Here is a 26,864-nt window from a genome sequence, read left to right on the forward strand (position 1 = left end):
AGACCCTGGCTAAGTCTCTAGTGACACCCGGGGGGGCAGGGTTAAGGAAGGAGTTAGAAGGTGGGATGGAGCTCAAGGGCTGAGCACTTGTCTAAATGAATTCCCAAGTTTATCCTCAGAAGCACAACACTAAAAAAAAATCTCCAAATGCCATGCTGAAAACAAGTAGCCTTAGGCAGAAAAAAGAAAGTTGAGTTGAGGAGAGCATCAAACGGAAGGCCTGCGCTTAAAAATGAGCTAAAGTACTTTGCAATTTGCCTCCTTGTCTGGTGATAGAAAAGAAAGTCTATGTGATAACTGCAGAGTCACACAGCTGTTAGGTGATTAGACTTTCGGCCTGATCATCCAGTTAATAGGGTGGCTTTGTAAAGTAATAAACTGAAACTTCATCCTATGTGAAGACTATCGGGGTTGTTTGTGGACTGTGCAATAAAAATGAAACGCAGAAGCTACAGTGATGGCTCAGCAGTTAAGAATGTTGACTGGTCTTGCAGGAGACCTAGGCTTGGTTCCCAGCACCCAGACTGGCTCACAACTGTCTAACTCCAGTTCCTGTGGATCTGCCACCTCTCCTGGGGCTCCTGCCCAAATGTGATGCACACCCACACAAGCACACACATATACAGAGTAAACAGTTTTTAAAATGAGAGGCAGATAGGATTGTCTAAAAGTGGTTCTAACACATTTTCTCTATAGAGTTGCTAGTCACTTTTTTAGTTTTCTAGATTATTGAAAAACTATGTTAGTGAAAACTGAGGATACGTTTCATGCTAGTTATATTACATTTTGGGTTTTGTTTCTTTCATATTTTTCTAGTATTTATCATAAGATTTGAGGTTGAGTTTTTTTTTTTAAGAGTCTTAATTTCTTTAGACTCTAATACAATTACTTTACTTTCCCCTTGTCTTTCCAAACCCTCCCATATGCCCTGCCTTTCTCTCTTTCAAAATCATGGCCTCCATTTTCAGTAATTGTTATGTGTGTGTGTGTGTGTGTGTGTGTGTGTGTGTGTGTGTGTGTTATAGTGACAAATGGGTATAATGACAAATATTGAGAATGTAGTTAGTAGCTGGCTTAGTAAAGTGTGGTTGTAGGTTCTCAAAAATACATGAGCTCACTAGCCCTGGATAGTTGTCTAGGTTTCCAATATCAGATTTGATTTCTCTCTAGTTGAGTTAGGTTTTTGTTGGTGGTGGTGGTGTTAAGATCTTTATTTATTTGTATTTTTATGTGTATTGGTGGGGTTTGTGGTAACAAAAATGAATAGTGATGAAAGATGCTGCTCTTGACAGAACTGTTCTTTGAGCTCGCTCTGCTGGTGAGGCTGTGAGTGTTGCAGGTTGGAGGGGGAGGAGCAGCCCCCGCTATGGTGGATATCCTAGGCCAGTCCACCTCGTAGCCCTGCTCCTGGAAGAAGGAAACTTACTGTCAGTGTATGTTAGGGTGCCAGTTCAGAAGGTGCTGCATCATTGGGTGCCTGGCTTTTAAGGTGTGTTTACTGCCTGTGCCAAATTAGATGGCTGTGACACAGCTGATGTGGTAGTTTTGCTTATTTTTAACTCTTTTTGGAATTCCTTGAATACTGTAGTCCCGACTAGTATCTTTCATCAGCTGAAAATCCCTCTGCCATCTTCCTCTTAAAGTCCTGGGTTCTCTTTATCTTTTCTGGTTTCTCTTCTAAAACTCATGTTTGATATGTGTTACTTTCTTACTTTGCATCTGATAACTAACTTCCATGCTTCTGAATCTGCACAGCTTGCTGGGTAGTTTCTTCAGTTCTACTTTTATTTCTTAATTCTTTCTGGTGTATGCATTTTAACTTGGACACTGACTTGATGTTTTATCTCCAGGAGTTGCTTTTTTCTTTTATCCTCCAAACCTGTCTCATCCTTCTGATAATCTAATCTTTTCATTTCCTCTTTTGCCTTTTTATGTGCTGATTTTCTATTTTGTATCTCAATTTCCAAGTCCATGGTCTATGTACGGGGTTTTGTTTCTACTTACTCTAGGGACTTGAATTGGGATCTTCTTGTCTTGGATCTTTCATTTCTTACAGGAACTTAGGATCAGAGAACCTTCCTTCAGAGAGTATTTGTCACGTGCCTGGGGGCATTTCTACTCCAAGACCTATCAAATTTTTGAATTGCTGTATTTGGGACCACACAAGTAGTGTGAATTCTAGCCACAAGTGCATGGGTTTGTGGGCTTGTGGTTACAAAGCCTCAGAGGGGAACTATATTTTTACTCCCCCTGATCCATGTGCTCCCCCTGAACTGTAGGGGGAGGGTCATCATCCCTGGGGCCACATTTGAGGATCTTGGGACCTCCCACCGTGATCAGACTACAAACTCTGTCTCCCGCCTCCTTGGCTGGCCGCATATAACAACCCAAAATCCAAACTAGACCATATTAGCTTAGTGTATCCCCAAGGAAAACTCCCTGCTTCTGAACTAGTTTAATACTTCTATTTGAGCTTCCTTTTTGAGACTTGACTCAAGAGTTCTCTTTGTTTCCGTATATCTTAGGCACTTGTGCAAAAGATTTTATTTATTTTCTACCTTGCCTATAAGTACATAAAAGTAACAATAGAACAAATAATTTCTAAGTTAGCAGAATGGCCTTCCTAGACTTGGCCAGAAGTTAGTCTGCTAATATGAGGACAGCTTGGTAGTCTGTTAGTGTGATGACAAACTGCTTAAACGGCAAGAAAAACACACAAATAAACTTGAGACAAATATGAGAAACAACATTGCCCTAATGAGGCCCACATGTCTTGTATTTGCAGTCATTGTTGTGAGAACATTGAACTCTAAGAAGCAGGCGTAGGGGACAGTTGGATGTGTGGTGAGTTAGTACCCGGGAGGTGGAATCCATCTCTTTAAGGGAACCTGAAGGGGATAGTAAGTTAGAGAAAGATAACTCGAGGTCTAGACAAATGTAAAGCTTTTCTAACAGTGAAATAAGTTTAGGTAATAACAGCAAAAAGTAATGTCTATTCAGTGGTTACTTTGAACATACCTTTCATGGATATTTATTAAATGTTTGGAAAGATACAAAGTTATGTGAATAGAAATTTCCAGTCTGCGCATCTTTCTTAGACTAATCCTTACTGTCCTCATTTTAGCTCTGTTTTCACATAGTAGATGTGGATTCTAACAATATTGAGTACAACCAGAGAACATTTGTTGACTCTGGCTGATTGACAGCTTTAGCCATTTGTTATTGTTACTGACACTAGTTTTTACTTTACTTCAGTTCCGTGTGTTATTCCTAGTCGGTGGGACAGACTGGAATCGCTTTCCTTTCACTTGCTTTCTCATTCTATAGACATTTATAAGACGTGTGCTGGATGCCAGGACTCTCACTAGCTACTAATTTGGCCCCTTATTATATAAGTGAGTGTGTCCCTCCGTGTCCTCACACCTTCAGGAGTAATGTGTTAGTTGGACATGGAGCCTTGATGGCAGTGTTACTCAGGACGTGGATGGTGATTTTCCTCTATAAAGCCCAGGACTCAGAATGAGTTCATTTGGAATTTGGTGTTAGTGATGGTGGTTAGTAACATTTTAAAGCTTTTGGAATTGAGTGCTACATAGTCTGATTTACAAGATTGATCTGTGTTCATAAGTATTCCCCATGAGTCCTAAGCCATACTGAAGTGAAAAGTGCCAGCCTCGACCTATATGAGGACTCTTAAAACACGAATTTGTTTAAATAAACAAATGCTGTTTAATAATAGGACATACTTGAGTTGTTTAAAATCGTTGTATCCTGTCCCTTGAATACTTTCAAATATTACATGTGGGTAAGGTCAGGAGGAATGTATATTCTTCTTGAAGATTTTGTAAAAATATTTATGAGTCTTTTTATATGCACAGAAACTGCCAAAATAATTCAGAATAGATTGTGCTTATTAAATAATTATTGTTATATTGAGTCATCTGCAGTTGTGGTTAGCTTTAGAAGGGGCTTTACCCTTATTTGTGGAATTACTGATATCTTTAATTTGGCAACCTATGAGTATATGCTTAAAGTTGGGTTTTTTTATTTAAAAAAAATTGTACAAAACTAAAAGCAGTTATAGTGAAGTTGTTTTTCAAATCACATCATGGCTTCTCTTAAGTGAGGCTAAACTGACTCTGAAGAATGTTCTTGTGCGTTTGCCAAGAGACTTCTGGGATGGGCATATTTTTAAGGACTTAGAACATAAACAACTGTGATCTGTGGCAGGAGGATTTAAATGACCTCATGATGACAATGAGAACAAAGCATTTTTAAGTTATCGTGGTGGTGTGTTAACTCATTGCAATGTGTTTGTCATTCTTCTATTTTGGTATATTAAGTGAGAGCCAGGCACAAAAAAACTACAGAAAGACTTGAGCTTAAGATATTATTTCTTTATTGCTAGAAACAAACTAAGTTCCAGAGAAGTATTATTTCCCAAGGATAATTTTGCATGAATTTTTTTAGAACTAGTGTCCACACAAACCACTTTGAGACAGAAGCCATTGAGACCTTAAAGTTTTGATTCATTTTCTGTTGGAAATAATATGTTCTAAATACTAAAGATCAAACACTTGGCAGGAAATATGAATCCCTCCTTCAAAACAGATCAAGACAGACGTGTTTATCAAGTACTTACTGTGTATTGGGACTATGCTAACTGTAATGAATGTGAGAGAGCGTGACTTCATGCTGTTTTTGTGTGCAGAGCTGCCACATGCAGGTGAAGCTGAAAAGGCTGTATAGTAAATAATAAGCGTTATTTATGTACATGTTAAAGTGCCAGATGAAATGGACCTCAGTTACATGATGCAAATAACCACGTAATACCCTTTCGTGCACCCGGCCCGTCATGTGGCTCTTGCCTTTATTCCCAGCTCTTGGGAGGCAGAGGCCGGTGGGTCTTTATGAGTCCACATGATTTCCAGGTCAGACCTTGTCTCACGACAATAAGTAGAAAAGTTTTAAAGCTTTCACTATCATCTAATAATAATACGCTTTGAGATTTGAAATTAAACTGATTGTATGCTGACCTGCATGCATTGTATGTGTTATGCTGTCTTGTTAAATGAAAACTTGTTATCAGAATTTTCTGCCTTCTCCATATGATGCTCTCACCTTACATTCCCTAGGTATATTACCATTTCATTTGAAGATCTGTATATGACTTTGTATCACTCACATTTCTCCTGAAAACTGTTTATTAATGTGAAGTGTTTTTCTCATAAGAATGTATCTTGCCGGGCACTGTGGCATGTGCCTAGAATCCCAGCTCCCAGGGAGGCAGAGGCAGGCAGATTTCTGTGAGTTTGAGGCCAGCCTGGTCTACAAAGCGAGGACAGGACAGCCAAAGTATGTGTATGAGTGTTTTGTTTGCTTGTATATTTATGCATCCAGGCCATCCCTGGTGCCTAAGGAAAACAGAAAGAGGGCATTGGGTCCCCTGGAACTGGAGTTTCAGGTTGTTTTGAGCCACTATGTGGGTGCTGGGAATCAAACCTGAGTCCTGTGTTCTTAACTGCTGAGCCATTTCTCCAACCCCAGATACATTTTTTAATGAAAGATTGTATTGCTAGTTTGGCATCTAACAAATCAGAGCTCCTACCGTCAGTATGTCATAAAAAGAAACTTGACAGTACGCGTAATTTAACTTAGCACTTTTCTAAGGCCTAGAAATGTGGAGGTTAAGTCTGCCTGCCAGCCAGGAAATGGACCTAAGAGCTCACCTGTTTCAAACTGGCCCTGAGGGCCCATTGCCTAAAAGCACTGTTGTGGTAGTTCTATATTTTTGGATGTCTACCAGGTGTTTTGAAAGGAGAAAGTGCATTTGGGGCGGGGGTGCATACATCTAATCCCTGCCAGATCATATTGCATACTGGGACCAAATATGAGTTGAGTGAGTAGATAAAGGAGAGGGTAACGCCTAAAGATGGCCAAGGTTCTCACTGCTACCAGAGTAGAGAATATGTAACTACTTCTTTGTTGTCTTTGAAGATAATAGTATTTATTTATTCATCTGTTTTTGTTAGAAATTTTTGGAGGACACAGTTGGAGATGGAGCTTTAAATATTTATATGACACAAAATCCATCTTTTAAAAATAGCAAATGGCTGGGCATTGTGGCACACACTTTAATCCAGTTTGTCAGGGCCAGGAGGGTCACAGGTTCAAGGCTTGTCTGGCCTACATAGTAAGTTGGGATCCAGCCCTGTCTCCTTACAAACAAAGTAAAATGTAACAGTGAATGGAATGTTTCAAAATGGTCATTTTAATAAAGAGGTGATAAATCTAGTTCATCTTCCGAAATACATTCAAAATGCTGTAAATGCAAAAACAGCCCTGGCAATGATTCTGACTTAGTGCCAACTACATTTTTAAAGTGCTAGTTTAATGATAGTAAAGGACATATAAGTCAAGAGCAGAAATAAGCTCTTAACAAAAAGCTTTAGAGGTGAACCATGAAAGCACAGCATTGGAAGAACCAAGCTATGTAAAGTAGAGCTGGTGGCCCTTCAGATCTTAACTCCAAAGCCTTGTAGAAGGCTTCAGCAGTGACTCAAGGATTTGTTCTTCAGGTTTTGTTAGTCACTTACAGTGCCCAGGGAACACAGGCTTTCATGTGGGTGACAGGGAAAACTAGAGGTGATTTTGCTTAATGAGTTAGTAGTTGTAGCCTGAAATTTTGTTCTAGAATTTTCTTCACCAAAAGGCAGAGAAGCGAGAATTCTTTTTTGTTGTTGTTGTTTTGGTTTTTTCTAATGGTCTTTTTTTATTTTAATTTTTATTAATTACACTTTATTCACTTTGTATCTCCCCATAAATGCCTCCGACCTCCCCTCCTAATCTCATCATCCCTCCCCCTTCTCCACTGATAGGGGAGGTCCTCCTCTCCTTCCTTCTGATCCTAGTCTATTAGGCCTCATCAAGAGTGGCTCCATTGTCTTCTTCTGTGGCCTGGTAAGGCTGCTCCCCCCTTAGGGGGGGTGATCAAAGAGCAGGCCAATCAGTTCATGTCAGAGGCAGTCCCTGTTCCCATTACTATGGAACCCATTTGGATACTGAACTGCCATGGGCTACATCTGTGCAGGGGTTCTAGGTTATCTCCATGCATGGTACTTGGTTGGAGTATGAGTCTCTGGAAGGACCCCCTGTGCATGGAATCGAAGCGAGAATTTTTAAGAGGCTTGAAACAAATTTAGAGAGAGGAAAATTAGACCTAAGTTAAAATTTGGGTTTCTTTTTCCTTTTTTAAAATTTTGTTTTGTTTACTTGTTGTGATTTGTTTGTTATATAGCCCATTTGGACTTAAACTCAACAATCTCCCCTAACCTTGAATACTGAGACTGTAAGTGTGTAACTACCATGTCTGACTAATAATCGTTTATCATTAATAATGAACAATATAGCAAATGGCTAAATTGGTTGATGTGTTTTGATTTTCTTTGGCTAGATGTATCTCTCTTTCTCGCAGGGTTTATCAAAGTTAGTTACCCAGCATTTGTGGTCATGGGATATTGCAGGTATCTACTGTTGCATAGACCTACTTACATAAATTATGTTTGTTCTCTTGCTTTTTAAGCTTTCAGCTGATGAGAGATACACCATTTTAAACTAAACTGTTTGGATTTTGTTTCTTTTCTAGGTCTTAAGGAAAGTGCAGAAGAGATGGTCAAAAACAAGTTGGAAGGAAAGGATAAACTGACTCCTTGGGAACAATTTTTAGAAAAAAAGAAAGAGAAGAAAAGACTGAAAAAGAAACAGAAGGTATCCATGCTAGTTGACAGGTGCTCACTGCATAGCAGCTTCCTGTCGGAAGGTGCTTCACACCACTGTTACCTCAGAGTGCTGTGTCCCTGTGACAGAGTCTCACCACAGAGCCCACGCTCCTCTCCCCAGGCCTGGGATTGTAGGTTTCAACCAACACACCCATCTGCCATGAAATAATTTTTGGACTTTTACTGTAATAAAGTGGGAAAGTAGGATTTTAAAACAACCCTATCCCCTTGATATGTTACCTCTTTCAGCAGCTTTCTTCACAACTTAGATAGACAGATAAATATATTAATAGAATAATTCCACACATGATGAAGCAAGCAATTTCTGGGAAGGTTTCCTAAGTGAGTCTGTATGGGAATGGGAAAGTAGTCATTCTGAGACTCTAAACAGCATTCTGTAAGCTTTGGACTTCCCTTATGCTTTCCCTTTTCTTTTTTTCTGGTTTTTGTTTTTGTTTGTTCGAGACAGGGCTTCTCTCTGGCTGTGCTGGAACTCTTTAGACAAGGCTTACTCTAACTGCAGGATCCTCCCCCTCTGCCTCCTGACTGCTGGGGTAAAGGTGTGCGCCGCCACCTGGGGTTTTTTATTTTCCCCTTCCTCTTCTTCCATCTCATCCCCTTCCCATTCAAACTCATGGCCTCTTATTCACTATTGTTCTTACAGATATATGTGAATAATACATACATACAACATGCTGAATCCTGTTTAATGTTGCAAATATATGTTTTCAGAGCAAACCACATATTTGGTAACCATTTGAGGTGTTCCTCTCTAGGAAGGACTAAATCTTCCTCTGTGAGAAATTTTTGATTGCTTGTAGCTCTTCGTCTCCCCATTGTGCCCTGTGGGATTTCAAAATCTGTTTGGAATGTCAGCACAGTGGCATGTCATTGTTCAGGGGCCCACACTGCTGAGACTTCATGGGTGCAGCTTCCCTGTGGTACCCAGAAGACAGTCTTCTGCTTACCTCACTCAGTATCATAGTTTCTTCACAGTTGAAGAGTATTCCCTAGACTATATGTCACTACGTCTTTATTATTCATTCATCAGGTAAAAGGTATTTAGGTTGCTTCCGATTCATTGCTGTCGCGACTAGAGCAGCAGTGAACATTGCCAAGCAAGTGTCTGTGGAGTAGGATGTTGGGCATATACCAAGGAGCAGTAGTGTAGCTGAGTCATGTCGTAGATTAGTTTCAACTTTTCAAGACTTCTCCATACTTATTACCAAAGTGGCTACGCCAGATTGCAATCCCACCAACAGTAAATGAGGACCCACTGTTCCCCACATCCTCTCTCCAGAATCTTTTGTCACTTTTTTTGTTGATCTTCATCATTCTGGCTGGTGGAAGATTTAAAACTCAGGTGTTTTGATTTGCATTTCCCTAACTGCTAAGGATGATTGGTATGGGGGTGGGGGGTGTTTTGCTTTGTTTGTTAGCTACTTTTATTTCTTTTGACTCTGTTCTTTTGACTATTCTGAATGGAAATCACCTCTCATATGTTTACCTGCAAGGATTCCTTCCCATCCTGTGGGCTTCCTCTTTACTCAACTGATTATTTCTTTAGCTGTGGAGACGCTTTTTAGTTTTATGAAGTCCTGTTTGTCAGTTGTTGGCCTTAATTGCTAAGCAAATGGAGTCCTCTTCAGAAAGTCCTTCCCTATACACGTACCATGTAGGATACTGCCCATGTTTTCCTCCGTCCATTTCACTTGGGAGTGGAGTGTGTCCATGATCTCTGTCTCTTTGTGTTGTTCGCAGTATATAGAACAGCTCTTGATTTATGTACGTTGATTCTGGTTCCTGCCACTTTCCTAAATTTTTTTTATATGAAAGAGGTTTATTGGATGGTGATGGAGAGAGAGAGAGAGAGGATAGAGGGAAGAGGGGGTACCCTCACAGAGAAAGGGGAGAGAGCAGGAATGAGAGAATAAGAGGGGAAGAGGGCCCCTAATTTTTTTTTATCATTTCTAGATGTTTTGGAGTAGAATTTTGGGGCTCTCTTATATATAATATTATGCCATCTAAAATTGGGGTATTTTGACTTCTTTTCCTTATTTGTGATCCTTTAATTTCCTTCTCTTGCCTTGTTGCTCCAGCTAGTGCCTCAAGCACAGTAATGGAAAGGAGTGGAAATGGTGGACAGTCTTCTTCCTTGCTTCAAGTTGTTCATTTAGGAAGGTGTTGGTTGTGGGTTTAACACTTACGGCTTTTATTATGCTAAGGTTTATTCCCTCCAGTACTACTCTCTCTTGAACTTTTATTATGATGGCTGGATTTTTGTTAAGGCTTTTTCAGCATGTACTGATCATGTCATTTTTCTTTATGTGATTTGTTATATGTATTAGCTTGCATATGTTGCACCATCCTTACATCTGTAGAATAAAGCCAACTTGGTCATGGGGAGTGATCTCTCTGTCTCTCTCTCTCTCTGTCTATCTGTCTCTCTCTTTCTCTTTTAAGATTTAATTATTTTATGTATGTGAGTACTCTGTCTGCATGTGCACCCTGCATGCCAGAAGAGGGTATCAGATCCCATTATAGATGGCTGTGCGCTACCATGTGGTTGCTGGGAATTGAAGAGAGCCATCTCTCCAACCCCTGAGTAATCTTTTTGATATGTCTGTCTTCAGCTTGCAAGTATTTTATTGAGAATTTCTTTTTAATCCATGTTCATCAGGGATCTTGGCCTTTTCTGTTGTGTCTTTACCTGATTTGATATTCAAATGATGTTGTCATGCATCATAGTAGAGTTTGAGAGTACTTCTGTTTCTAAAATTCTTCAAAAATATAAGAAAATTGGCTTATCTTTGAAAATCTTTGAAAGTGTGAATTCATCTGGGCCTGGGCTCTTTTTTAAAAAACAACTCTTATTATTACTTTTTTAAATTCATTTGTTATGAGTCTGTTTAGATTGTTGTAACTTTGGTAGTTTGGATAACTAGAAGTTCATTCATTTCTTTTTAGATTTTCCAATTTAATGGCATATGGGTTTTTTAATTATTCTTTTATAATATTCTGAATTTCTTTTTATGTCTGTTGTAATATTTTCCTGTTTATTTTTTATTTTGTTAACTTAGATCCTCTTCATTCTTTTGGTCTTTTGGTTAGTTAGTCCAAGGCTCTGTCAACCTTGTTTATCTTCTCATAGAACTAGCTCTTAGATATGTTGATTCTTGCATTGTTTTCATTGTTTAGATTTCGCTAGTTTCTGCTCTGATTTTTATTATGTCTTGCCATCTACTGGATTTGTTATCATTTTTCCAAAATTTTTAGTTGCATCATTAAGTCATTTATTTGTGCTTTTTATAATTTTGTAATGTAGGCAGTTAGGGCTATAAATCTTCCTTGCAGGACTGCTTTTAATGTCTCCCAGAGATTTTGTTGCGTTGTGGCTTTCTTTTAGTTCCAGGAAATTTTTTTCTTTCTTGTTTTCTTCTTTGAATTCATTCGTTTTCAGTAATGAGCTGTTTAATCCCCACGAGTGTGTGTACTTTCTGGAGATTTGTTTGGTATTGATTCTAGCATTTATTTCACTATGGTCAGGTAGAATACATGGAATTATTTGGTTTTTCTGAATTTGTTAAGAATTGTTATGATATGAATTGAATGATATGGTCTCTTATAGAGAAGCTTTCATGGGCTACTGAATGGAATGCTTTTTTTTTTTTCTTTTTTTGGGGGGAGGGGTCTTTGGGTAGATATCTGTTAAGTCCATTGGATTATTTATTTTTCATGTCTATGTTTATTTTTTGTCTAGATGACCTGTGTTTTGGAGGAAATGGGGTATTGAAGTCACCTACTATTAGTGGATTGATATTAATCTGCTTTTAATTATAGTACACATGAAATTGAGTGCACCAATTACATCGTTGTTAAGATAGTGTCTTCTTGCTTAACTCTTCCCGTGATTAAAATGAGGTGTCCTTCATCTCTCCTCACCATGGCAGACGGCTTTGCTGAGTATAGTCGTCTAGGCGGGTGCCCATGTAGACGTCAGAGTGCGTTGCTCCTCTGGCTTTCAGAGTTACCCCTGGGAAATCAGCTCTTATTCTGATGGGTTTTCCTTTTTATGTGACTTGAGAGTTTCGTCTTGGATTTTCCGTGCTCTGCTCTCTCTAAATGTTTAAGTATGATATGCTGTGGGAGGTTTACTTACGGTCTTATCTACTTGGTAACAGCTGTGCTTCTTAGATCATCTGAGTGTATCTTTCCTTAGGTTGAACATTTCGTTCTATGATCCTTTTGAATATCTTGTCTGTGCCATTGACTGGGGATTATGCCTATAATCCAAAGAATTGGTCTTTTCATGAGTCCAACAACTCCTTTTCTGTGTTTTCTTTTGTGTTTCTGGATTGTATGTATATATATATATATATATATATATATATATTATTTGCTTGTCTTTGCTTCCCCTAGTTTGTCTTTAGGTTCTGATAGTTTATCATATATTTGATCAGTGTCACTTGCAAGGCATTCCTCTGAGTTTTCTGTTAAGTTTTCAATGCCTCATTTAGGCTTGGGATCTCTTCAGTATTCCTCTCTTCTCTCTCTCTCCCCCTCCCCCTCTCCTCCCTCTCTTTCTTTTTGTTTTGTTTTGTTTTGCTTTGTTTTGTTGAGACAGGGTTTCTTTGTGTAGCCCTTGCCTGTCCTGGACAGTTTATGACCATGCTGGCCTCAAACTCACAAAGAGTACCTGCCTCTGCCTCCCTGAGCGCTAGGATTACAGGGGTGTGCCACCATGCTGGGCTAGTATTTCTGTCTCTGTTGAGTGCCTTTCTCAAATCCTGTATTCTCTTTGTCATGTCATTTCACCCTAGGCATTTCCTTGCGCACCACTCAGCCATTTTATTCTCCTTGAGTTCTTTGATTTTAGATGGTTCTGTTCTGTATCCTGGAGTTCATCTAGGTAACACTCGCTGGAGAACTTTCTTATAGGACTAGTGGATTTGGGAGGACATACTGTCTTAACCTCTCGTAGTAGTTGTGCAATGAAAGCTAGAAGTGTGGGCTTCTTGTATTGGTCATGTATCTGATATGGACACAGCAGGCCAGGCTGATACCTAGGAGTTAGGACAGGCATGAGTGGGGCCCTGGATGTCACTAAGCCTGGGAATTAGGGAGGGTGCAGTCACAGCGGGGTCAGGGGATTAACCGGACTGAGCCAAGCCACATGATGTGTGGCCTAGCTGGGCCTGGAGGCTGGATCTGGCACAAACAGGTATGGGACCAGAGTTGGGAGGGATTGTGCCATGTACCAGTGTCTCCTCACCACCTGGGTTTGGCTCCTGAGTCTGGCAAGTGCCAGAGGGAGAAAGAGCACCCAAGAGAAGATCTGGACTTCCTAACAACATTTAAAATACATATACTAAGTAATTGCTGTGTTCTAGACTTGTATCTGCAACAGACTTGATGGCATCTCATGCCTTTTGGCTCCTCAGTCCCCTTAAGGCTCAGTGGATCATTTTGCATCTAAGATGAATATATTCTAAGCATATTTATTAAAATGACAGAGATGTTTTAGATTCTTGGAAATAAACCCTGTCTGGTTAGTCTAAACTCAGTTCAGATGTTTTTTGTATTATGGTCTTATTTGTTAACTAAATACAACAATGCAATGTAGGCAGTCTGTTCACATTAGGGAAATTTTGGCTTTCAAATTTATCAGTAGACTGATAGTTTACAGCGGTAGACCACAGATAAAACGAAGTCTTTTGTTTTGTTTTGTTTTAGAAGCAGGATCTCAGTAGATGGCCTTGGTTTGCTTGGACTTGCTATGTAGACCAGGCTGGCCTCAAACAGAGATCCATCTGCCTCTGCCTCATCAATGCTAGAATTAAAAATGATTTAAAGTCACCTTGCTTGGCCTTAAATTTTTTTTCTAATTGTGTGTGTGTGTGTGTGTGTGTGTGTGTGTAAGTGTATGTGCATATTTGTGTGTGTGCAGGTGCACAAATAGGCCGTTAGAAGCCCGAACTGTGTGTTAGTTCCTTTGAGACTGGAGCTAAAGCTGGTTGTGAGCCACTTGACATGGGTCCTGGTATCAGAACTTTGGTTTTTATGACAAAATAGTGATTGCATTAACCACTGGGTCATCTCCCCAGTCCAAGATCATTTTTTAAACAGAATATGTGAACAGAGCATTAATCTATATATTTTAAAATGTTATGATAGAAAAGCCATTTCCCTTAACAAGCAAATAGATTGTTGTAAATTTCTGAAGTAACCTCTGTGCGACTTTTAGTTACTGCTACTCATTGCTGTCTCTCACCTTTAAGGCTCTTGCTGAAGAAGCAAGTGAAGCAAGTGAAGATGAGCTTCCTTCTGATGTTGATTTGAATGATCCCTACTTTGCTGAAGAAGTTAAGAAAATAGGTAAGCCAGCCTGTATTTGTGATTTTCAGCTGGAATCCACAGAAAAAAAAGTTATGATATAATACAGACTAGCAATTCTCTTAAAATTGCTAGAATTTGGATAGCTCCATTGATGGTTTATAACCAACTGTCTTGTAGATTCAATCATAAATCATATTGAGGAGTAAACGTGCCCCTGTACATAGAAGCTGCAAAGGGATTTCATCATAAAATACTTTTTAAGAGTTAACCTTACTTTTACCTATGTGTATGACTGCTCTGCTTCTGTGTTTGTGCACCACATCCATGCAATGTCTGAGGAAGCCAGAGAGCATGGCAGAACACCTGGAACTAGAGTGACAGAAGTTTGTGAGCTGCCATATAGGTGCTGGGAGCCTAACCTGGGTCCTGTACAAGAGCAATAAATACTTTTGACTGCTGAGCCATCTCTACAGCTCCCTCATTAGGAGGCTTTTTAATAGCAATTTAATGGAGCTTTTTTCTGGAAATTACCTTTATAGCTAACCAAATGGGCTCTAAAAGAATAATGGAATTTAGAAGGAAGAATAGTCTCTTTACATAATACTTCTAATCCATGTCTCTCTCTTTGCAAAGGCAAATGAAAATTAAAAGTGAAATGTATTTGTCGTGGCATGTATATAATTTTCAAATGTATACATGGAATATAGTATAGCCTTTTCTGTTCAAATACACAAAAGCATCTATGCTTAATGTTTAATTCCTTCTGCACTTAGCCTTGTTAAATGCAGTTAAAAATCAGCTTTTCTCATAGCTCCCTTTTCTTCAGATCCTTAAAGTAACATGTCTTACTTCCCGTATCCATGTTGTTCATACCACATCTGCTTTCCAGATGCCTTCATTCTTACCTTTGGGTATATGTGAGTGTTTGGAAAGGTAGACGCCATACTTGGGCAGGTCAGTGCAGAAACCACTGTAACTGTTTCCAGTTGCTGTTGTGAGCTTTGCCTGCCCCTTCTTTTTTGCCACACACATGAGCTTCCAAAGGCTTGCTCTTGAAACAGCTCCAAGCTGGCATTGTAAAGAGAAGTACTTTATGAAGTTTCCCTGCTTCTTCTCCCTCCCGACCAGTGGGCCAGACAGTTTTCAACAGGAAAATCAGAATTACTTAAAATTATCTCCTGGTTGCTATAGCCTCTTAGCACTGACGTGTTATTGATGAAAAGGAGATTAAGTCGAATAAATTCTATTATAGGATATGAGATTCATAGGAGTTGGAAAGGGAAATGGAAACCTAGCATATTTGCTTTCTGTCATACCTGTGTGATCATTTCTAACAGATGATGAATTTTAGCCTTATCCTCTGGCTAAAACAAAGTTTATAATGAAGAGATGTGAAACATTGAAGTTTCCTTGTTCTGTGTCCAAAGTGTTGCATTTGACAAATGTAATCTGGTCGGACTTCAGAACTCGGAGCAGGATTCAAAGAATAACCAAGATAGTTCATTGGCATGGGGTAGCTGATTCCTGTACATAAGTAAAAAAAAGGTTGTATCTTTTAAAGTGTGTGCCTTCAGATGTAAGGGTTAGCAGTGGGTTCTTTTTTCCTCCCAAAACTGGTTAGACAAATAAAAAGTTATTTTTAAGGGGAACTGGATGTTAGCTCAATTTTATTGTCTTGTTTGCTTGGGCTTTTTTTTTCCTTTGATTGTGATATAAAGTAATTCAGGTGGCCTAAATTGATATATGAACATATCACTATAAAATTGCCTTTATTGTTAATTTCAAGATATATCTCCTAGAAGTAAAACACAGTTGTTACTTAAGAATATATATCTAGTTTCCAAAAATAGTCAAAACATAATGATTAGAAATATGTGTGAGCAGGACCGTGGGATGCGAAGGTGAGCGTAAGTGTATCACAGCCTGCCTGGGCACCCTGAAGTGCTAAACTCACGCACCTCACGAAATTGCATCAGCTTTCAGTATAGGAAAGAATTGACTTCACTGACTGATACCACATGTGGTGTTTGGGTTGGATTAGGAGCCACTATAAGCACCAGAGATTTGTTACAGTTTTTCTTCCCTAAAATGCAAACTTGTTATCAAGAAAGTTATGAGAGTTGAAAATATACTTAATTTCTTTTAGAAATGAAATAACTGAAAAAGTCTCCTTATTGCTCATTTCTACCTTTTTTGGTGCTGTGGGTGGAAAGAAAGCCCTTGTGCATACTAGGCAAGACTTGACTGCTGACCTATACCCCAGCCCTAATTCTGTAAACTCTAGAGGATTTTGCTGTTGAAAAAGTACTACTAAAGTACATCCCTGTTTTAAAAACAGAAAATGTGTTCTTTGTCTTGCCATCTTTTTAAGTATTTTATAAACCACAATGAAAGTCAACTATATTATTTATACCCATTTGACTCATTCAGCCAGTGTGTTATCTCCTACGGCATACTGGGTTTATGCTAATTTACAAGTGACTTTGCACCCTGTCCTCAAATCCATTTTCAAGTCACTTTATAGTTGAATATATGGAAGATAATAGATTGCCCAGGGACAGTTGGTAGCTGATAGAATCTGAATCCTAATGTACTTCTACAAGGATGTTGTAAAGAAGAGAGGCAGAGCCAGTATTCCCAGGAATAAAAGCTAGGTATGAAAACAGTGCTGTTTTTGTTGTTTTGTTTTTTAAGCAAACCCACAACCTATCACCCTAAAGAAAGAACAAGTGATCTTAGACCAAAAAAGGGAGTGGGGGACTTAGCATTCCCCATCTGCCCTGTACCAAGACCTCACCTAGGCCCCAAGGAAGGCCCTATCTGTCTGTCCCCTAAAAAGCGCTCGACTAAACTAGAAGCTTTCTATGCCACAAGTCTCAGACACTAGAAGTGATGTAACATAGAACTTCCATGCAGATAGTTCTTTTATAGACTTTGTTTTATAGCACATCTTTTTCCATAGATATATCATTAAGCTTTTTGCTTAATATAACCAAAACAGGTACATTTAGTCAGTGAAAAGGCACAAGCAAAAGTAGCCAAGAAATGAAGGAATGAGGAGAGATTTATTACCTGTAGCATGTTAGTACCACCCAGAAGCTTTCCCAAAGCAGTGCTCCCTTCAATATGAGGATGTTACTCAGGGAGCCTACACATTCGTGGAGGTAGGCATATTCCTTTGCATGCTCAGTTACGGAATACACCACTGAGCATGCCCAGTTTAAAGTCTTGCTTAGTTCAAGATTGTAGAACTTGTTTAAGTGGGAGCTGACACAATGGCTCTGTGGGTAGAAGTGCTGTCACCTGTGAACCTGAGTCTCACCTGAAGAAAACCCACAGCAGTTGGAGGAACTCATTTCTCAAAAGACGTCTTCTGGCAACACAAACTGAACTGTGACAGTCTTGCACACGTGTCCCTGCACGAGTGCACAGAATGACGTTTGAGAAGGGTTGAAATCAGGAATATTTTCACAAGTTCAGCCTGAATCAGGAAGTTTGTAGATAGGAATATCTCTGGGCATGATCAGTTTTCTCCATGATGTTTTATTTTTTTTAATTAAATTTTTATTTTTTTATATTAGTTACAGTTTATTTACTTTGTACCCCAGCTATAGCCCCCCCCCATCTCCTCCTTGCCCCTCTCTAAGTCCACTGATAGGGGAGGTCCTCCTCCCTTCCATCTGACCCTAGCTTACCAGGTATCTTCAGGACTGGCTGCAATGTCCTCCTCTGTGGCCTAGCAAGGCTGCTCCTCCCTTGGGGAGGGGGGTGGATCAAAGAGCCTGCCATTGAGTTCATATCAGAGACAGTCCCTGTCCATGATGTTTTAACTGACCAAAAAAAAAAAAAAAGATAATTTGAAAGCCGTTGATATAGGTATAACACTTACTTCAATTTGTTTTTTCTAACTATAAAACTCTAACATTTGGGACTGGAGAAATGGCTCAGCAAATAAGAGCACTGTCTGCTCTTCTAAAGGCTGAAGCCACATGGTGGCTCACAGCCACCTATACTGGGACTGATGCCCTCTTCTGGCATGCAAGTGCACATGCAGCTAGAACACTCATGTCTGTAAAATAAATCTTAAAAATATATTTTGCTTTGTTCAGTTTTTGAAACAGAATCTCACTGTGTACCCAGGCTTGTCCTGATGCTGACATTTCAGGCATGTGTGACCAGGACTGTCTTAAGAGACATTGGTTCCTACTTGCTGGGAGATTTGTGATGCCCACCTTTAATCACAGGCAGAGGCAGGCAGATCTCAGTGAGTTCAAAGCCACCTTGGTCTACAAAGTGAATCCAGGATAGTCAAGGCTACACAGAGAAACGCTGTCTCAAAAAAAAAAAAGATTAAGTGTGTCCTTTCATGGATCCCCCAGAAATGGAGTTATGGCTACCATGTGGGTGCTGTGAACTGAATTCAGGGTCTTCTTCAAAAACAAGTTTTCTCAACCACTGATCCATCCTTCCAGCATCTTAATTGTTGTTACCATAGAGGACTTTGGGGGATGTTAGTTACATAGCTACTGTAATAAAACATCATGTCCAAGGCAACTCACAGAAGAGAAGACTTGATTTTGGTTTATGGTTCCAGACAGTTAGAGCCCATACCATAATGGCCCATAATGGTGGAGGCAGCAGGCATTATGTCAGAAGCTGAGGGCTCACACCGCACTAGCCAGCTCCCACAGCACCGCCAGCCGGAGACCTAGAACCCCAGCGCCTAGGCCTGTGGAGGACATCTCTCATTCAACTGCTGCAGGGGGCATGCTCGTTTTTCTGTTTGGAGACACAGTCTCGTAGCTCTGGTTGGCTTCTAACTCCCTGAGTAGCTAAGGATGCCTTTTTACTTCCACTTCCCGGTGCTTGCGTTGCGGTGTTCCGTTGCTTCCTGAGTGCGTTGCACCGCCATACCTGGTTTTATGCTGTGTTGAGGGTCCAGAGCTCCGTGCATGCGACAAGCACTTCACCGTCGGGCTGTATCCCAGCCCAAGCTTGTTGGTTTCTACTCAGTGGAACAAAAGCAGCTGTTCAGAAGATGGTGGGTGTGCCACAGTCCACAGAGAGCCAGGGTTGCAGTAGCATTCTGAGCTAACAGAACGTTAAAACTGATCTTTCACACTTCATCACCCTGAATCCATATACCCTTGAAGTTCTCACACTCGTACACAAGAAAGAAGATTCGTAGCGTCAGCATGATTGCTAAGGAACTTAGGACATACATGTGTCAGACAATAGTGGAATTAATTTCCGGCATCTGCAGCACTGTGTGTGAAGCAGGAGCTGTGTTCTTGCAGTTCACTAGCACACCGAGCCCCTGAAATAACCCTACCGGTAGCTGCCACTGCTAACTGCCCTGTTTGGGGCTGGAGAGAAGGCTCGGTGCTGTTAGCACTCTTTTTCCTTTCTTTGCAGAGAATTCTTACAGTTCTCAGCACACACGTGGCCGCTCAACCGTATGGTAGTTCCAGAGATTCTGCTGCCCTCTTCTGGCCTCCATAGGTACCAGGCATGCACTTGGCATACACACATATGTGCAGTCTATAGCTCAGAGGGTAAAAGTGCTTACCGCCACACCCAAGACCGGAGTTTGATCCTCGGGGCCCTCACGATGGAAGGAGAGGAGCAACTCCCCACAAGTTTTTTGACCCTCACACTTGATGTGGCATGTACACACACTCATACAAATACACCAAAATAGCCTGGTGCGGTGGCACACACCTGTCGTCCCAGCACTCAGGGAGGCAGAGGCGGGTGGAGCTCTGTGAGTTCAAGGCCAGCCTGGTCTACAAAGAGAGTTAGAGGACAGCCAGGGCTACACAAACCCTGTCTCAAAAACCCAAAGCAAAAACCAAAAAACTGTTTTACAGACAAGGGTATAACCCAATTCTCTTTTTCTAGGATAAAGCAAATTGTTCATTCTTCTGAATAATCTATGGGTTTTATGTGTGGTTTTATTTGTTTGTTTGTTTTTGGTTTTGTTTTTTGTTTTGTTTTGTTTTTTAGGGGGGTTGGGTTTTTCTTCACTGCAAAAGGACTAAACTGATTTCAGAACATAGTTTAGTGATTCTCTTTAGCTACAGGTTTTGCTTTGCTTCTGAGATGATCTCACTATATATCATACTTAGAACTCATAACTCTTTTTCCTCTGCCATCTGAGTGCTAGAATGACAAAAATACTGAGTTGCTTCCCAGAAGGCGTGTGTATTTTATACCCATGGCCACCTTTCCGTGTTGTGGTTTTCCTTGTAGTTTTGACATTTATTGTTAAGACTATTCCTACATATTTGTATGTTATTGTGTTTTGTTTATAGTATAAACAAAGTTTTGTTGTTGCTCTTGTCATCTTAACCCTCCTTTGTTGGTTTGTTATATCAGGTACAAAGAAAAAATCAATGAAATCAGCAAAAGACAGTGCATCTTCAGAGGAAGAAACTGAACTAGAAAAGCAAAAGGTAGAGCATGGTCATTGTTCCGTGTTTATCAGTGATTGATAATGTACAAGTGAAATTGTGTGGGTCACGTGAGTTTTCAGTGTCTCTAATTTTTAAACTGATTCTTCAAGTGGATTTTGTAAATCCATTATAAGATACATATTTTAGCCACATAGTCTTTAAGTGTTATCTTTACCAAACACTGTTTCTGCGGCTATTATAAAGTTAGAGTTTCTCAAGCCCATAGGATAGCCCTTTATAACAGGAGATTTTTTTTCATTCGTGCCCTATAGTTTAACTAAAAAAGAAAATATGTTATTAAAACCTCAAAATAGTGTTTCCATGTCCTTTGATTCTGTTTGAATCTAACTTGTACTATACTTTCTGTTATAGATTGTTAGATGCTAATTTCTCATTTCTTATTAGTGAGTATAAATTTCATGTACAATGTTAAGTCTGGATTAGAAGTGTAATGATGGTTATGCATAACCCAGTGATCCCAGAGATCCAAAGTCACATGTACTCCCCATGTGGCTCTGCAGATGAGCCTGACTTGCCACCTAAACACCAGGCTTTTACAGATAGATTGTACACTTCTAGTTACTTAGAGATCTATTCATGGAACAGGGCTCTGTAAGGAAGTCATGTATAAGTATCCATGATGGAAGGAAAGGAATTTAAAGCATCTTGTGTGTAATAGAGGAGGGTGTGCAAAGGTCAGGAGCATGCCTGTATGTTTTCTCTAGAGCTTGTGGTTGTTTAGCTGATTCTGGAGGGGTGTCTTTAATCTCATGGTCAGTAGAAACAGAATGCTTGGTCTCAGAAGTGAAAGCTGAGTCTGCCTCAGGAAAGAACATTAGTATTGAAAATGCAAGGAAAAAGCGAGCAGAAGAATTTTTTCTAATTGCTGAAGTATGCATCTGGAAACTGTAATTTGTATCAAAAAGTAAATTTCATGTTATTATTTAAAAAGAACAGTGTGAAAATGAAATGTATTTGACAGACCCGGGGCCCTTGTTCCTTTTGCCAGGATACTCTACAGGAATGGAAGTCTGTCTTTTGAATAAAGGCTATTTCCTCCTTCCCTGTAGCTAATGCTCATACCACAGCCTGGAATGAACCTAAGCTGTGTGTCTTGGGCCTCTTCCTATTCTCCATTCATGAGGATGAGCAAGTCTCGGAATAGCAATAAGGAAAACTCAGCTGTACATTTGCATTTTTGTTTGTTTTTCTCTCCATAGGCTGAAATGGCTTTGCTTGTAATGGACGAGGAAGAGGATAGTAAGAAGCATTTCAATTATGACAAGATTGTGGAGCACCAGAATCTGAGCAAAAAGAAGAAGAAACGGCTTATGAAAAAGAAGGAGTTACTTGAGGATGACTTTGAGGTAACCGTCAGCACAAGTATGATTACCTTCTTGAAGCTGAATCTGAAGTCAGCTGTTGACATAGAAAGTAGGCAGGAAGCTATCCGCAAAAAGCCCTTCTCAAGGCCACACAGTGCCAGCTCATCCAGAGTGGATCCCACCCCTGTTCTCTGGGGAGCGCTAGATGAGATAGTTACCTGAAATCAGGTAGTCATGTTACAGAGACCTCTATAGCCTTTAAGAGCGACAGCCAGAAGCCGGGTGCTCGTGGCGTGCGGGCTCGGCTGAGCATAAGGGCTGGCGTGTCCTTGGGCTCACTCGCTGTGTGCAGTGGCCAGCATGGTGGCCAGGCTTTTCTAATTTCTGTGTATACTGTTGCTGTCAGTCATCAGCTTTCTTCTGATGCGGAGTGTGTGGTCCTGAAGGCCGTATGCGTGAGTTTGGAGCCTGCCACAGAAAACTTTCAAATAGCCGCTAAGATTACTTAAGTTTGCGTTAGTGAATTTGGAATAGAAGATGGGTGGGTTCTGAATTTGGTCAAAGTGGAGGGAAGGACATAAACTCCTTTATAGCTTGTAGGTGGATTGCAAGGTCACTATTGCTCCACTTTTTCATATACACTTCTGCCCCCATGAAGTTTCTGATAAATTGGTTTTCTCATGAAGAAAGTAAAGAATAATTTCCTATTATGAGCTTTACCTTCACATATAAATAATCATGTACAAAATAGTTTTCATGGAGCTGGCGCCATGGCTCAGCGGGTAGCAGCATTTGCCACCAACCCTGACAGCCTAACTTCAGTGGAAGAAGAGAACCAGCCCCTCGCGTGCCCTTTCACCTCTCCATACCACACAAATTAATGATCTTTTTAATTTTTTTTTCATGAGATCTGTGGAGACAACTCAGTGGTAGAGAACTTACTGAGCCGTGGTGGGACCCGAGTATGCATCCCAGCTCTGTAAAAGCTAGGAGCAGGGTACATCTGTGACCCCAGTGCTGCAGGAGGGCACAGGGGAGCTCCGGGCGGACAGGCTGGTCCAGGCGCTCCAGCTCCAGCTCGAGAAACTCTCAAAAGGCAAATAGAGAGCATTAGGGAGGACACCTGACGCCAGCCTCTGGCACCTGCAGGCACAGCCCCGTACATGCACATGCACACTCAGAGGCCTCGTGTCTGTTGACATCACTGTAGCTAAGGAACTCAGGGTTTTCTTTGTCGTTCACTGCTCAGCCCGGCTGGACTGAAGGGTACACTCTTCAGGGTAGAACCATACAGCTTTTTGTAAAAACAAAGGATAAACTTAGGGCTTAAATCTTACCAAGTCTTGGACTCAAGTGGATTTCTTTTATTTTTGTCTTTTCCCCTGTAGTCCAGGGTGATTGAACCTGGAGTTTCAGGCAGGTTTGGGCAAGCACCCTAGCACTGAGCAGTATCTGCAGCTCCCATTTTACATTCTATTTTGAAACAGGGTTTTGGCATGCTGAGTCAGCCTTCAGAGCAGCTGGGATTACTGCCCCATGCTACCAACCTAGCTGTTGGCTACTTTTTCTTGACACCATGTTTTAAATTTCTTAAAATGTACTCAGAATGCAGTGACTTAAACTCCAGGCAGTTAGACAGTGTCCTAATTGACATATGCCTGATGGACAGAAGTCAGTCTTATGCTAAGCAAGAAGTGGGAAGCCCTGCCTCGGGCACCACTCCTCTAGTCAAAGTCATTACCCAGGCTGGAGACCACAGTACACACGTGGGCCACCATTCTTCCCTTTCAAATACATCGGCGTACCCTGCATGTTGTCATTAAAGGGCAGGCCTTAAAATTCCAGGGAGTCTGCCAGGGGCATGGTGGCTCATGCCTATAATCCCAGTTCTCAGGAGGCCAAGGCCAAGAGGATCCTGTGTTCAAAAGCAGCAGGTTCCTGTGCAGCCTAGACTTAAAAGACAGACTTTATCTCAAGTAACAAACCAACTGGACCTTTGAGATTGTAGAGGATGGCCCTGAGGCCTCAGTGCACAGCGTGCGCTTGTGTTCTGATGACCAATAGCGCTTGGCCTTTCTTTACGTGTCTGTCTCTTTGAATTTGCAGGTAAATGTTAGTGATGCACGGTTTCAGGCAATGTATACTTCACACCTGTTCAACTTGGATCCCTCTGATCCGAATTTCAAGAAAACAAAAGCTATGGAAAAAATCCTTGAGGAGAAAGCCCGGCAGCGGGAGCAGAAAGACCTGCTTCCTCAGGCAGTAGAGAGAGCGCAGCCGGACACAGGAAAGCCAGCACAGAAGCAGCAGCAGCAGCAGCAGCAGCAGCAGCAGCAGCAGCAGCAGCAGCGCCTGGATCCCGCCTTGTCCATGCTGATTAAATCTGTGAAAAAGAAAACAGAGCAGTTCCAAGCCAGGAAAAGGCAGAAGGTCAAATGACTGGGCACGGCCTCTGTCACCTCCTTAAGGACACAGAAATGATGGAAGGGACACTGGGAATAAAGCCACTTTTCTAGAATATGAAAGGTATCTTTCTCTGACCACTGTAAAGCTGCTCTTCGCGGCTGGAGCGGTGGCTCGACAGTAGAGACTGGGCTTTTGCAGACCGTCTGGCTTTGGCTCTCAGCACCCGCATGGCAGCTCACAACCATACGTAATTCCAGTTCTGTGCGATCCAGTGCCCTCTCCTGGCCTCCATGGGCATGGTGTGCCCATATAGTGCATACACAGACATAATTGCAGGCAAAATATTCACACACATCAAATTTAAAAATAAAGTTAGAAAAGATGTTCCCCTTACATAATTGTTCTGCCGAATTGTAAATAGTTCATATTTTATACCGTGTATTTCCACAGAATTATCAATATAATTACAAAAATTATAGAATTTTTAAAATTTATATTGTATGAAGTTCATTTCCTACAAGGACAAAGTTACTCTTAATTTAGCTTCCTACAAGACTGCTTAGATTCTTGTAAAATAGTGTCAGCTTTTCTCTGTACAGATTAAAAACAAACTGAAAATATGTATATGTAGTGCCTTAAGTCTCTGAAGGCAGGGGACAAATCTAAGTAGTTATAAAATAACTTATTTTCACCAGGTCTGGTGGCACACACCTTTAATCCGAGGCAGAGGCAGGTGGATCTCTGTGAGTTCAAGGCCAGCCAGGGCTACACAGAGAAGCCCGGTGTTGAAAAATCAAATAATAATAATAATAATTTATTTTTCTAGTGTAAAGGACGGAAGCTGTGAACTTTTTTTCGTGCTTAGTAGTTCGCATGTAGAACTAATTTATGAATAAATGTGCAAGATGTTTTTACTAGTTTGTATAGCATTGGTTTGTTTCATTGTATGAACTTCAAGCAGACGACTCTGGAAAAAAAATATCTGAAAGTATGGCTTCAAGTCTTATAGAAGACAGTTGTGTGGAAAAGCAGCTTCATTTTTACATTGCCCACAATTACATTTGAAATGTTCGTGGACTCTGCAGTTTTCCTGTTTCCTCCTGTCCTGTAGGTTTTTAGAATGTTTTAGAAGGGTGGGTATGCTGGTATGAAGTTTCTGAAGTTAAAGGACATCTTCAAGACTAGTACCCTCAGACTTGCCCCTGGTCTAGCTCTTATGAACTGTTATCTGATCCCTCACATAGGACTGGATGTGCTGTGTTGAAAGAAAGAAAGAAAAGAAAAGAAGGCTGGAGCAATTAAACACACAGCCCCTTCTAAAAGGGAGTACAAATTTTCCAGGGTTTTGTTTAATAAAAATTTTCCATCTCTAATATAAAAACCAAAGCTTACCAAGAAAAAAAAAATTTAGAATCAAAGCTCAGAGCAATATCAAGATCATGGCACTTTAAACAGTTTCTGAAATAGGAAGGAAAAAATGGCGCCTGTTAGATAAATGTCTGGTTATAATGGAGAGCAATAGCGGCTTCAAGCGGGATTGCCTTTGTGAGAGAACACCCAGCCGGGCTCTCCCCAGATAGTGCTCAACCTGTGAACTCCCCAGTGCTGACAACCAGGATGACAGTTATGACCTACTCCATGCTTCTCCAGGAAACTGGTTACTTTTTTGTTTGTTTTGTTTTTGAGATGGGGTTTCTCTGTGTAGCCTTGGCTGTCCTGGACTCTGTAGACGGGACGGCCTGGACCTCAGATCTGCCTGTGTCTGCCTCCCCATGTGCAGTGTACCACTGCAACGGGCTAACTTTTGTTACTTCTAATTCAGGTCACGTACAGGCTCTAGTTGGTTTGGTTTTTCTTCAGGGGTAGGTAATGAACCGCAGCCCGTATGAGCTAGGCCAGTGCTCTCCCTCCAAGCTACATTACAATGCTTGGTTTGCTGAGGCGGGGTCTTGCTGTGTAGCTCAGGCTGGCTTTCAACTCAAATCTTCCTCTGCCTCTTCGAGTTAGATTGCAGGGCAGAGCCACCCTTCTAGATTTGATGCAGGAAAAGTGAAGTCTTTGTGTTCAAAGAACTTTCCTCTTGTCTTGGGACCTTTCACTTGAGGGCTGGGAAGCCAGACACTAGATCACGTAAAACTTCCCCTAAGGCAGTGCCTTCCAGAGTTCTCATCTGGTGGATTCAAAGAATGAAGCTGATGGAACATAGAGGCGAGTTACAAGTTGGATCCATAGGCGGGAACTCTAGAGACGGAAAGCAGAACTCTTGGCCAGCTAGAGTTCCATGAGCTATCGCCGAGCTAGTCTGGGGTGTGGAGAGGGCAGACAGTGGGGCGAGGCATGAGGAGGTGGCCCATCTATCGGGTTGGCCCACACGCGAGGCGTCCAGGCATCTGAGTTGGCACATCCTCACCTTCAGCATCCAGGCACGATTAGGAGATAACACTGGACCAAGGACAGGAACTTTAGGCAGTCCTGGCCTTCGCAGACAATGAACTGCTCCTTGGGATCCCTGCTCTGCCTACCACCAGTCTCTACCCCAAGTTCTCAGCCGTTTCGTTGGTATG

At 41.0% G+C, this 26,864-nt stretch overlaps 1 protein-coding gene across 2 annotated transcripts in view; it reads left to right on the forward strand.

The window, feature by feature from the left end:
• The window catches only part of Esf1 (ESF1 nucleolar pre-rRNA processing protein homolog), a 51,771-nt gene extending 26,554 nt beyond the window's left edge, over positions 1-25,217 (forward strand). For both annotated transcript variants that reach the window (XM_021642563.2, XM_060383180.1), the window contains exons 10-14: positions 7,646-7,767; positions 14,057-14,153; positions 20,493-20,569; positions 21,790-21,936; positions 24,001-25,217. In XM_021642563.2, the coding sequence (XP_021498238.1) occupies positions 7,646-7,767; positions 14,057-14,153; positions 20,493-20,569; positions 21,790-21,936; positions 24,001-24,333 (776 nt within the window). In that variant the 3' untranslated portion in view covers positions 24,334-25,217. The remainder of the gene's footprint in view (positions 1-7,645; positions 7,768-14,056; positions 14,154-20,492; positions 20,570-21,789; positions 21,937-24,000) is intronic.
• Positions 25,218-26,864: the final 1,647 nt, after the last annotated feature.

Source organism: Meriones unguiculatus, chromosome 4, assembly GCF_030254825.1.
Source record: "Meriones unguiculatus strain TT.TT164.6M chromosome 4, Bangor_MerUng_6.1, whole genome shotgun sequence".
Classification (NCBI taxonomy): Eukaryota; Metazoa; Chordata; class Mammalia; order Rodentia; family Muridae; genus Meriones; species Meriones unguiculatus.